General features: G+C 40.0%; 1 protein-coding gene across 1 annotated transcript; it reads right to left on the reverse strand.

Annotated features, from left to right (window-relative positions):
• Window positions 1-704: 704 nt before the first annotated feature.
• On the reverse strand, window positions 705-6,013 carry has1l.S (hyaluronan synthase 1 like S homeolog). Its single transcript, XM_041570732.1, has 4 exons — window positions 5,111-6,013; window positions 3,776-4,001; window positions 2,739-2,871; window positions 705-1,409 (listed from the first exon to the last, which is right to left on the reverse strand). Exons 1-4 carry the CDS (start codon window positions 5,861-5,863, stop codon window positions 731-733), a joined length of 1,791 nt encoding a protein of 596 aa, XP_041426666.1. The 5' UTR covers window positions 5,864-6,013; the 3' UTR covers window positions 705-730.
• Between the last annotated feature and the right edge of the window lie 7,443 nt (window positions 6,014-13,456).

Below are 13,456 nucleotides of genomic sequence, written 5' to 3' on the forward strand. Positions count from 1 at the left end.
AATATGAATAATAATAATAATAAACAAATACTAAAATAGTCATAAAACATACATACAGACACAGTCATGTTTCTTTGCACTAGTGCAACTTTGAACACTTACTCATGAGTCTTGAATAAATAACACAAAAACTGTCACTTTTACAAGTTCATCCACTTACTTCAGACAGTACGGGGAGCAATATCATTTCAGTGTGAATTTAAGTGCAGCAGTAAAAAAAAAAGTGCTCTAGCAGCATTCATCCGTTACCTATTCATACAAATGGGAAACCCTTTGCTGGGATCTGGTGCCAACATGCTTCTGGGGGCAAGTGCCATTGGATGAACATTACACATGTAATTATAATAAATAATTGTTTTTATTTTTCTCCCCAAAGAGGTTCCATTTGGTGACAAGGCGTTCAGGGTCCTACCCTAATATAGTTACTATGCCTATTAGGCCTATGCACACAGCACACTTCAAACCCCACATGCGCTCTACTGAAACCCCCCTGTGACCCCAGTTGGACTTGCAACCTGTAAAAAAACAAGTTTTTCTTATGCTCCTCACTATTTCCTCTATTTTCTATTCTGATGTGGCAGTTTCTCACACTATTTAATTGCCCTGTAAACAAAGATGGTAAAAGATAAGAAGAACATTATTGTCTGGGCCTTTTTGCATCAGTCCTGAAGACTACCAGTGCAGACTCGAGGATGTTCAGTCTGTAGAATTTAGCATTGTTGTTCTAAGTTTATGTATATCCCTTAAGGTCATAAGTATCAGTCCTCTTCCTACAGATGCGTTTGACCCACAACCAATAGAGACAGAACATCAATGCCCAATAGGCGAGGTAGAAAGCCGAGCCATAGATCAGGTATGTTTTCTCTGCCTCGATAAGTCTACAAGAAGTGCATAGAGACATCATAACAATTGTGTAAAGAGTCCCTGCTAAGAGGATAGCCCCCCAAATAGATAACGGAAGGAGGGGTATGTAATTTCCAACAACTTTCTTCCTTCCTGAGGTGCCCCAGCTGCTCTTGTTCATGGTAATTAGGGCAAAGTACTTTGAGGGTAGGAGCCCACCCATGTACAAGATTGCATATAGAGACATGAATATCATAATTGGGTTGCCTCTGAGCAGACAGGCATAAAGGGCTTTGACGGTTGCAATGAGCTGGACACAGATTAGAACCCACACTATGTCCCACAGATGACAGCTGAAGAACAGCCTCACCACAGTGGCTGTGACAAAAAATGGGAAAATGCCTGCAATTACTGACTCGTAGGTCATCCAGAGGTGGTGCTTGTGCCACCACAAGGAATTATAGAGCCATTCTCGGAAGTAAGACTTTGTCCAACGGGTCTGTTGATTTAACCAGCGCAAGAACTGTGCAGGCGTTTCTGAATAGCATTTTGAGCGTGCAGTATACCTAAAAAAATTTAAAGAATGGTTTACTCATGGTTTACTTACTCTCTGTTACAAATATACAGGAATCATTTATAAACATGGAACTAAATAACAAAATATACCTTGTTTTTTGTTTTGGTTTTTTTTTTGCTTTTGGTATATCAGTTGATATCAAATCAACTGGACTTGCTGTATTTTTCTTGAAGATGTTTCACCAGTCATCCAATTGGCTTTCTCAATACAGAATGACTTGTATCCAAGATCTTTCTGGAATAAATACCCTGGAATGTTGCTCCAATCAGCATAATCTGTATCATAATCAGCAAGGATATCATTAAATTAGGCGTTGATTGTTTTAGCATGATTGGAGCTGAGGTGTTATTTAACCTTCCACTAAGAGCTTCCAAAAGAGCCCTCCCCGTCTCTATTCAAACTTGGTTTTTCAGTTTTTACACATATGGCTTCTTTAGCACTTCTTTTGAACCGGTCGTTCTGGTCTGGACTTGGCAGTCTTCTCCCAGTCAAGAATATGGACTTGGCAGTCTTTTCCCGGTCTAGAATCTGGATTTGGCAGGCTTTCATAGTCTATAATCTGGACTTGGCAGTCTTCTCTTGGTCTAGAATCAGGACTTGGAATTCTTCTCCTGGTCTAGAATCTGGACTTGGTATTCTTCTCCTGGTCTAGAATCTGGCCTTGGCATTCTTCTCCTGGTCTAGAATCTGGACTTGGCAGTCTTCTCCTGGTCTATAATTTGGACTTGGCATTCTTCTCAAGATGTAGAGTCCGGACTTGGCAGTCTTCTCCTGGTCTAGAATCTGGACTTGGCAAGTCATTCTGAATTAAGAAAGCTAGTTAGATGACTAGTGAAACGTCTTCAAGAAAAACACAGCAAGTCCAGTTGATTTGACTTATTTCTACAGGTATGACCTGGATGAATGAGAATCTTCACAAACATATTGCTTATTGATAGCTTGTACCCCCATATTTTGTTCATTGGTGCAATTCTATTGCACTTGCATAATCTGTCCTGACCTGCCAGAGCTGCATAGTAGAGGCACAGGGTATGGGTTCCCCAGTAATATCCTCAACTTAATGAGCAATTGCAAGGCAGGAGGCTCAGTGGATATCTGTAATCATTGTCTGTATCAGCTGCCCTCTGTTTCCTGGACTTTTTCTTGAATAATTGGGGATATTTAAGCCATGCGTGTTTTATTCCATCCTTTATTAGACTTGACACCAACTAAGAACAATTGAGTGACCTGTCCTCTAGTCAACCCAAATATTTTCTAGAGTAGATTTTGTGGTTCTTGCAGTTTGTTTCTTTTGATATACAATGTTAGCGATACTTACTTAGTTGCATAACCAATGCTTAACATTCGATTAGTTAGGTGACGGTCATCTCCGAAAGTACAGTGAGTCCCCAAAAATTTCTGATTGTACCACGACTCCAGAAATGTTTGGAGAAGGTCATTTCGATAAAGACCTAAGGGAAAGTGACATAAAAATCAGCGCCTATATCAATCATTTCATTGACTGCTCATGCCCCTTTTATCTATAGAACAATTGCCAAAAACAGGGAGCTACTTACAGTTAGTAAGCAACTACTGCTAATGCTGAAAGACCTTTTATTACTGATACATTTTAGTGAACAGGTACGGGATCCGTTATGCGGAAACCCATTATCCAGACAGTTCAGAATTACAGAAAGGTTGTCTACCATAGACTCCATTATAATCAAATAGAACACATTTTTAAAAATTATTTTCTTATTTACTATAATAATAAGACACAACCTTGTACTTAATCCAAAATAAGATCGCGTGAATTTTTGTCACAAAACAAGTATTTTCCCCTTCCCACCCCTAATTTGCATATGCGAATTAGGATTCAGATTTGATTCGGTAATCGGCTGCAAAGGATTCGGGGGTTCGGTGCATCCCTATTGGAAGCAGAACCAGATTATTGGGTTGAATAATTGGGTATGAAGACCCTGTGGAAATATCTGTTATCCAGAAAACCCCAGGTTCTGAGCATTCTGGATAACAGGTCCCATACCTGTACAAATGTAATTCATTCTAATACTTGGCACTATATTTGCCCAATTTTAACAAAACTGGCCCAACTTTTGGTTGTCTAAAAGAAGAAAGAACTGCTCAGAAATGGACAGATTCCAGTAAAACGGTCTGGATATTTATGTGGTCAACCGGTTCACGAGTTTTTTTGGGCTGCATGAGGTCTGTAGGCCTTGTGTTGAAAGGCCAGAATTTTGTCTTTTTACACCCATTTATCATTCCATGTTTGAGAAAATGGCAGCAGACACAGTTTTAATGGATGAACATGAATATTTCCTTATATCTAGACCTAAAGAATATGGAAATCTGACTTACCAAGTGGTCCACTGATACAAGAAACACAGTCAAAGTAGGACTGACAGGCTCTCTCTATATTAAAGGCGATCCAGTATCTAAGGCTGCTCATGAAACTGATGTAGGAATCGTTAAGATTCAAGATCCTCACGTCACCTCCCACTGCCCCATAACGATCATTCGATTCCAGCACTTTAACGAGTTCAAGTGTCGCCAGTGGATCAAGCTTTGTGTCCGAGTCACAAACCTATGGAAAAAGGAAATAACTTTACTTAGAACATATTGGATAATTAAAATGAATGATGCTGACCACACACATTCCAGCTGCTGGATTGAGAAATGACTAGATCAGCGAAGGGTTTCGTCCAAATCTCACCGATCTACTTGTTTTGGTATCAAATGTTCTTTTATGAATGTAATGTCAGCAGCTACTTATTTTATTTTAACTAATGAGCTCACATGCATTCTTCATCATTTTCATGCCAAATAATTATATTTACCCAGAGTTTGATCATAGCCAAACTGCTCAACCAAATGTATGTGTGATAAACAGATTCATTAGATTGACTAGTTTGGGTTATTGTTTTGTTTATTGTTTAGTAGGGATGCACCACCTCTATTTTGGATTTGGCCCAATCCCCGTATCCTTCAAGGAAGATTCAGCCGATTACCGAATCAAATCCTTATTTTCAAAAAGTGGGAAAAAATGTTTTTTACTTCCTTATTTTGTAACGTGATTTCCTGCCCTACATCCAATTTGCATATGCAAAGTAGGATTCGGATTCGGCCACGCACAAGAATTCAGCCGAATCTGAATCTTGCTTAAAAAAGCAGAATTCTGGCCGAATCCCGAACAAAATCCTATGTTCGGTCCTTATTTTTTAGTTTTCAACCAGTCCAGTGTCGGACTGGCCCACCGGGATACCAGGAAAACTCTTGCCTCTTGCTTTTGCTTCTAACCATTTGGCATATTTCATGGTCATTCCCTATTTCTTTATGGGAACTAAGAGGTTTAATAATGGAAGAATAGAGTTTAGTATGTAGAGAGAAGAGACTAGAAGAATAAAGAGGCTGAGTGAGCAGAGGAGGAATAATAATTTGGAAAGTGGGCCCTCAGCCTAAGGTTTTCTGGTGGGCCCCTGGCATCCCAGTCCAACACTGAACCCGTCAAATACCTCAGTTTAATGATAAAAACCATCTCAGATTAGACCATGAGAAGATCTAACTGCTCATATGGACAGGTGGATGGACTCTTAGCTGATAGATATATGAAAATGCCTGGATGTACAGACACTAGAAAAGGGGCATGGAAATGTATTTTTATTGATTCATTTTTGATTATTGATCAATATATACCTGAACATAATCCACGGATTCCCCGAGGGCTTTAAATGCTGTGTACATGACTTCTCTCTTTCCACCCCATTTCTGCATAAGGCACACACATCGTTTGGATTTGATCAGATGCTTCACCTCACCAAGCATGGGATCTTCAACCTCGATTTCATAGTTTGCATTGACAGTGCTCTCCGGCAGATCATCAGACTGTTCCTGATTTCTTCTTATTAGGGTATCATTTTCGACCTGTTGGGCAGCGTCGGGGCTCTTTGCCGTATTTTCTGGTTTCCAAGAATGATAATTGTTCTCCCAGCAGAATGTGCCCACGTCCTCCCCTGCAAAGACTTCCTTAAACATGTCCATCATGTACTGGTCCTCAGGACTGTTACCATCAATGACCATGATAACCTTCAACTTGTCAGGCGGATAGTGAATATTTTTGACAGACACCAGACATTCCCGTAGATACTCTGGGTCTTCCTGATAGGCCGATATGGTTAGGGCCACCGTTTTGGTGTAAGTGCAGATATGATCACTTATCTTCATCTTCCTGTGTTCCAAGAAGGCAAATAAGCTCTGAATCACGAGATGGACAGTAAGAAACGCTCCGTAAATGCCAAAGGCCAAGATACGATACTCATCTGTGACTAAAGGAATGCTGTCGGCAAAAGCCCAAGTCACACCAGTCAACACCAAGCAGGCAAAGCCAAATGTCATTATCCTGCGGACAACCCCGATCCAGACATGTTCTTCTTTCAATGTGTAGGCCATCCTTAATAAGGGAAGTCTTTAAGTATATACAGTGTGCCTGTCATGGAATTTCAACAAAAAGACATAAAGTTATAAGGAGAAATAGCTAATGCAGCTGTTAGAAATAGTAAACGGGTCTTTCTATAATTTGGATCACAAAAATAATTCATCTTTTACAAAAAAAAGACTTTGTTTTTTTTCCCAGCAGCATTGATGTACACAAGTTAGTTACCTTCAAATACATTGTACATAGTTCATAGTGCATAAGACTCTATGGAAAATAGCATTCATTCCTGTACTTTGTGCTTTCTGGGTAATACAGTAGGTTCTGGATATTAGTTTCCATACATGTGTTCATGTTTTTATTACTAATTGTTTTGTGTACAAATTGTAGCCTGATATAAACAGGTAATGATTTACAGGTGTATGTTAATGGGCTGTGGCTTAAAGGAGAACTAAAGCCTAACGAAAGAAGTAGCTAGAAATGTTGCACATGATGTTTTGTGCTTCTGTACCAGCCCAAGGCAACCACAGCCCTTTAGCAGTAAAGATCTGTGTCTCCAAAGATGCCCCAGTAGCTCCCCATCTTCTTTTCTGCTGATTCACTGCACATGCTCTGTGCTGCTGTCACTTACTGAGCTTAGGGACCCACTCACAATATACAGTACACATAGAATAGAAATGTCACAATATGAGGCTGATTAGTAATTAATACACATAATTACTATATGGCAGCACAGAAACCAGTGCAATTAGCATCAGAATTGAATAATTAGCAAACCTGTAGCATCAGCTTATATTACAGCCAGGGAAGCTCATTTTCTGCTGGATAATTAGTGACGAGCCCTAAGCTTAGCTTCTCAACAGCCAATCAGAGCCCACTGAGCATGTGAGTGTCACAGACACTTTCCAAGATGGTGACCCCCTGTGACAAGTTTGAAGTCCTGGATCATTGCTGCTATTGACAAGCTCAAACTTAAGCCTTGTGCAATAAGTTCACTATATAAAATTAGCTGTATTCATTTTTAGGGTTTAGTTCTCCTTTAAAAGCTCCCTGCTTTCTCATTAGAGCTCCTGAGTTAAGGATAAGTGAACTGTTGGTCTTACTACTCACACTGTTTGCTGGGGGACTTAATATTAACTGCACTACATACTTGGAATAGTAATGGACAATGTAGGACTCACATACAATGAGGAGCCTTGACGTGGCACGTGAGCTTACATATTTTGGTCAAAGTGTGCTACTAACCACTCATTTTTTGTTATTATTTTTAAAGACCAACCGTGAGCTGGAAATCTTTCTCTGTCTTTGTATTTGTGTCTTATGCTTATAATTGTTAGTTTGTATATTATTTTTTAGTGTGGTTATATGAGCTACTTTGGCTATGTTCTGTGCTTTTGCTAGTTACACACATCAAATGTATAGCTGATCAGAGCTTTGCTATCCTAACATATATAAATGGGCTCCTACAATATAAAATGACTGTGTAGGCTTTATTGTATTACAGGATAAATAACATCAGTTCACAATCACAGACTGCAGGGATGGGGAGAAATGTACAGCACTAATTAAAATTGTCTGGATAGCCAAGAATCTGCCAAATGGTGAACTCTATTCTTGAACTCTAGAAAATATTTATTCCCTCCCCAAAAAACGTCTAATGAAAGAAAACTTCCATGCAACATTCCAATTACACATTCATCATTAGTCATTTATAGGGATGCACCCAACCCAGGATTCAGTTCAGGATTCGGCCTTTTTCAGTAGGATTTAGCCGAATCCTTCTGCCTGGCCAAACTGAATCTGAATCCTAATTTGTATATGCAAATTAGCGTCGGGAAGAGAAATCACGTAACTTTTTGGCACAAATGTAAAAATAAATTTTCCCACTTTTTCCCCCTTCCTGGCCCTAATTTGAATATGCAAACTAGGGTTCGGTATTCGCCCAAAGCTTTCGTGAAGGATTCAGCGTTTTGGGCAAATCCCAAATAGTGGATTTGGTTCATCCCTGGTTATTTGTAAATGCAACTAAAGTTAAAGGCAGTATTTGTCCCTTCCAGGACTATCACAACGCCTGCACAAGCCAGTAATCCTCAATAAAACTTTTCCTGCTGTGGGCGACTATTTGCTCCTCCGTATTTTATATGCTGAGCCTCCGGCAGGCAGAGCAGCTGCAGGAAAGGTACATCTTGCTTTTCGGTGAAAAAAGTACATTATTGTTGGTAAAAGAATTATACACCTAACCTTCTGCATTCCATAAAGCACTAAGCAGATCATAATGGTTTTATCGAAAAGCCATCTTAGATTGTGAGCTCTACTGGGAAGGGACCCCTATCCTCTTGTTTCTTCAAAGGGCAAGTAAACATTCAAAATAAAAATTTGCCTAATAAAAGAAAACATAATTCTAAGCAACTTTCCTATATACATTGATTAAAAATTGTCAGTGCTTTTAAAGGGGTTGTTCACCTTCAAACAACTAGTTGTTTTCCGATAGATCACCAGAAATAACGACTTTTTCCAATGACTTTCTATTTTCTATGTGTCGCTGTTTTTCTAATATTGAAGTGTAAAGAGTCTTTTTTTCACCATCTAAAGCATCTCTTGGAGGGGGGTCGCCGACCCCAAAACGGTTCTAAATTGATACATTTAGTTGATACATTTCTTATCTTTGTCCCTGCTGAGCAGAATCTCTGGGTTTCATTACAGGCAGCAGTTAGAATTGATACAATAGTTGCTGATATTTCAGAGATGCTGCTGAGAAATGGATCAACTAAATGTTGCAAAATTGATTTTGGAAAAACAGTAAAAAATAAACAATGGAAAGTATTGAAAAAAGTAATTATTTCTGGGGAACAATCTGAAAACAACTGAATTGAAAAAAGTGTTTGAAAAAAAAAGTTATTTGTAAATGTAATTACTATTGAAAGCAGCATTTGCTGAACTCCTTAAACAATGTTGCAAAAGTCTTAATTCCCCAGCAGGTCTGTTAATCAGCTGCTTGTCTTACATTGTATCAACAGTCTGAACCACCAGTGCAGAGAATTAAAAAGGGTCGGACAAACACTGCTTTCAATAGCAATACACAAACACATAACTTAAAAACAAATGAAGATTTGTAATACATGTATATTGCATAGTTGCTTAGAAATAGATTTATCTGTACAAACCCGTTATCCAGAGAACTCTGAAACACGGGAATGCCATTGGCCATAGAGTCCAAACCTAACTATTTATTTATTTCACTTTAATAATTAAACAGGATCTTGTGCTTGCTTGTAACTAAGCTGCAACAATTCTATTGTTTTTTTTTATGCTTATTAAAATACCTAAAAATAATATTTATAATATTTTTTTCCTTACCTGAATGGGATGCCCTCCCTTGTCCATGTAGTTTCGCACTGAGCTTGTGTTGCCTGGATAACACCAAATGGGCTTTTAAATGAAGTGCCCACCCCAAAGCAATGACATCAAGGAAAAAAAAAAAGCACCCCACGCCCGACTAATTGCAGTGGCTGATTTCTGTAACTGCTGTGCCCGACTTCTGACTATCTGTCTATGTCTCACACAGCAGTGACTGATGGGCCCGGGGTGTGTCTCTGCTACTCGGGGAGAAGGTACAGAGATTATATAAGTTGGGAAAGTGCACATATCTCAGAGCAGAGATGTTTGATTCCTCTGCGGGACAGTTTCAGTTTAGAACAGAGCACTGGACAAGATGTGGTTTTCATTGTAGAAATGTAACTGTTATAAAGTCCATGGCTGTATTCACTGATCCGGCAAGTGCTTGGCTCCCTAATGAGGATTTATGCCTAAAAAAAGCACCCACCCTCTACACAGCTTTTATGTCGTTAAGATTGGCACTCGGTGCCCAAAACTGACATCACCTAATGGCAAGAACTTTATGTTCAGTTTCTCACTAACATTATAACACTTTCACTGTGCCTAGTGTGTTGCAGCACTTTAATATGATGTAGAGAGTGATATTCTGTGACAATATGTAATTGGTTTACATCCAATGATAATTTGTGGGTAGATCTTAAAACTGCGGTTCTCCTTTAAGATAACTTTTAGGGCCTTATTTATCAAAATCCAAATTTTTCTGACTATTTAATAGGGATGCACCGAATCCAGGATTCGGTCTGGGCAGCGTCGGACTGGGGGACCTGGGGCCCCGCAGTCCGACGCTGCCCGAACCAAATGCTGAAGGAGGGGGGCTCCTGCCCCAGGGCCCCCCTCCGACCCCCAATGCTGCACTGGCGCTGCACGTTTGTGCGCATGCGCTGGAGCTGTGAGTTTGTGCGCATGTGCCGGGGCTCCGAGGTTGTGGGCATGCGCTGGCATGCAATGTTATTCCGGCATTACCAAGGCTTCTTATTGGAGATGTGGGTGCGGATCTGGGTCGGCAGGACCCACAAGAGCCGGGGGCCCACCAGTTTATTTCCCGGTGTCCCACCGGCCCAGTCCGACCCTGGGTTTGGGCCTTTTTCAGCAGGATTTGGATTAGGACAAAAAGCTGTTGTTTGCACAATAGAAGCCATGTCTGCAGAGGAGATAAAATTAGGGGCTTCATTAACTGGACTTATGGCTAGATTAGTGTGCATGCAGATACATTAGGCTAATGGCTCACAGAGCTTTGCTTTTTGGAAAACTACAAGTTGAGAAAAATGGATTCACTTTCATCTGCTCCTGTTTTTCTCTGCACTGACAGACCTGTGTACAGACACACGGAGCTGATATTACTGTGAAAGTGTCAACATATGTTTTCCTATATCTGCTCTGTATTTCTGTGCACAGTGCAGAGACACAGGATTGGATGGGCTAAGGCCAATAGCCATAAAGGATGTAAATAACTCAGTATATGGCTAAGTAATTATACAATGCACATTCAGGGTAGTCTGGGTTACTGTCACGTCATACCTTTACTGGCACAAGTAAGAGGGAATGAGTACAAAAGTTCAGTGTATAATTGTATCTAAGTGCAAGACTTATCATCTGGCCTTGGCATCAGGCTGAACAATAGACATAATGAAAATGAATTGGCACAGGCAATAAGTTTAAGCTTCAGAAGCGACGACAAGATGAAAGGTTTTTGTATGCTTTAAAATATAATGTACTATTACCCTGCACTGGTTAAAGGGATACTGTCATGGGAAAAAAAACATTTTTTTAAAAATGAATCAGTTAATAGTGCTGCTCCAGCAAACAGAGCAAACAGATTTTTTTATATTCCATTTTGAAATCTGACATGGGGCTAGACATATTGTCAATTTCCCAGCTGCCCCAAGTCATGTGACTTGTGTTCTGATAAACTTCAATCACTCTTTACTGCTGTACTGCAAGTTGGAGTGATATCACCCCCCTCCCTTTTCGCCCCCAGTAGCCAAGCAAAAGAACAATGGGAAGGTAACCAGATAGCAGCTCCCTAACACAAGATAACAGCTGCCTGGTAGATCTAAGAACAACACTCAATAGTAAAAACCCATGTCTCACTGAGACACATTCAGTTACATTGAGAAGGAAAAACAGCAGCCTGCCAGAAAGCATTTCTCTCCTAAAGTGCAGGCACAAGTCACATGACTTGGGGCAGCTGGGAAATTGACAATATGTCTAGCCCCATGTCAGTTTTTAAAATTGAATACAAAAAAAAATCTGTTTGCTCTTTTGAGAAATGGATTTCAGTGCAGAATTCTGCTGGAGCAGCACTATTAACTGATTCATTTTGAAAAAAATGTTTTTTCCATGACAGTATCCCTTTAAAAACTCTATGTTTGCATCAGAAACTTTAAAGGGGTTGTTCACCTTCCAAAGACTTTTTTCAATTCAGTTGTTTTCAGATTGTTCCCCAGAAATAAAGACTTTATACAATTATTTTCCATTATTTATTTTTTTACTGTTTTTCCAAAATCTAAGTTTAAAGTTGAATGTTCAAGTCTCTGGTGTTTCAGTCTGGCAGCTCAGTAATTCAGGTGCAGATTCTTAACTGTTATAATTCTGCAACATTTAGTTGATCCATTTCTCAGCAACATCTCTGGAGTATTAACAACTATTGTATCAATTCTAACAGCTGCCTGTAATGAAACTCAGAGATTCTGCTCAGCAGGAACAAAGATAAGAAATGTATCAACTAAATGTATCAATTAAGAACAGTTTACAGGGTCGGTGATCCCCCTCCCAGAGCTGCTTCAGAAAGTGAAAAATTACACTTCAATATTGGAAACACAGTCACACATAGAAAACAGAAAGTCATTGGAAAAAGTCATTATTTCTGGTGATCTTTCTGAAAACAACTAGTTGTTTGAAGGTGAACCACCCCTTTAATATAGTTCATATGAATAAGCTGCTATATAGCCCAGGTGACTACCATTAAAACCAGCAGGATGCAAGTGTAAATGTCATAGCTTGCTCTCTATACACCTATAAGAAGAACGTCTTTATCATATAGGTACAATGCCTATTGTGTATGACCAGTGTCAAACTGGTCATACACCAAAAAACCTTAGACCAGGGGCCCACTCTCAGTACTATTTTACTTCCTCTCCTCACTCAACCTCTATTCTCCTAGTCTCTTTTCTTTTCTCTATTATTCCATCTATTTAGCCTCTTTGTTCTCATAAAAATAGAGAATGGCCTTGAAATAGCCCAAAAGTTTAGAAGTATGAGGGCCCTCTGACACCTGGGCCAACTAGGAGTTTTCCTGGTATACTGGTGGGCCAGTCCAACACTCTATATGACCATTGCTGCCCTGAAACATTTCATTGGCTGGTGCTGGAAATAACCTTGTGTAGGCGATCAGACAAGTCTTTCAACTGTTTCTCTGTCTGTGACATCATCCAGCCCGGTTACAGGCTGGAGAGCAATCTGATTGACTTGGAGCCCCATTGCATCTCTGGGAGAGGAGGAAGACCCAGGAGAGTGCCTTACTTTGGAGCCAAATGCACAGAGTTACAGAGGGAACTGATAGAGGAGTTGCAGTGTGTGAGTAAAGGAGCTGCAGTAACAGAAAGACTGTATGTGTGTGGTACTCAGCTGGATAGCTTTGAGTTTTCAGTCTAAAGGGAGAGGTTACCCAGTGTCCAGTTCAGTGGTTGGGTGTCTGGTGTTTCCCTGGTGTGAGGACAGGTCTGGCTCGTGTACCTGCCATGTGGGAGCAGTTACCAAATCCAAAGGGAAAGGTACCTTGGGGCTGGTAGCACTACCTGGGGACATAACTCTTGGGGAAGGGAACTGAATTGTGTTAATCTGCATTTATCCACCCGGAGTGGAGCGTGGTATGGTGACATTGAAAGACTGTGCATGGGTTTGATAGTCCATACAGGTTCCCTATGGCAGAGGTAATAGTGTGATTTGTATCTACATTTATTGCATTTAATTTTATTTAAATATTAATTTACTGCAAACTATGAGTTTTTTTCCTAGTGGAATTCCCCTGAGGTGTGCTCCTCAGGGCTCACTAGGTGGAGGCACTGCGCTGTAAATGCAAGTTCCCAGTATATTTCATACGCAAAGAGAACTAAGGGCCCTGGATTGCAAAGGGTTAATCTCTATCTAAGAGAGTCTGATCCAATTCTGCAAGAAGTGTGGTAAAGAAAAGTTTAAACTTTAAATGTATGTTA

The sequence above is a fragment of the Xenopus laevis genome, chromosome 7S (genome assembly GCF_017654675.1).
Source record: "Xenopus laevis strain J_2021 chromosome 7S, Xenopus_laevis_v10.1, whole genome shotgun sequence".
Taxonomy (NCBI): Eukaryota; Metazoa; Chordata; class Amphibia; order Anura; family Pipidae; genus Xenopus; species Xenopus laevis.

Bases quoted from the DNA above. Each gene is read 5' to 3' on its own strand.
- has1l.S (XM_041570732.1), bottom strand. From the start codon at position 5,863: ATGGCCTACACATTGAAAGAAGAACATGTCTGGATCGGGGTTGTCCGC. The intron at 2,872-3,775 runs GTAAGTCAGATT...ACTTTCCCTTAG, and splicing joins TTGTATCAGTGGACCACTTG to GTCTTTATCGAAATGACCTT. The intron at 1,410-2,738 runs GTAAGTATCGCT...AAATTTTTTTAG, and splicing joins AGCATTGGTTATGCAACTAA to GTATACTGCACGCTCAAAAT.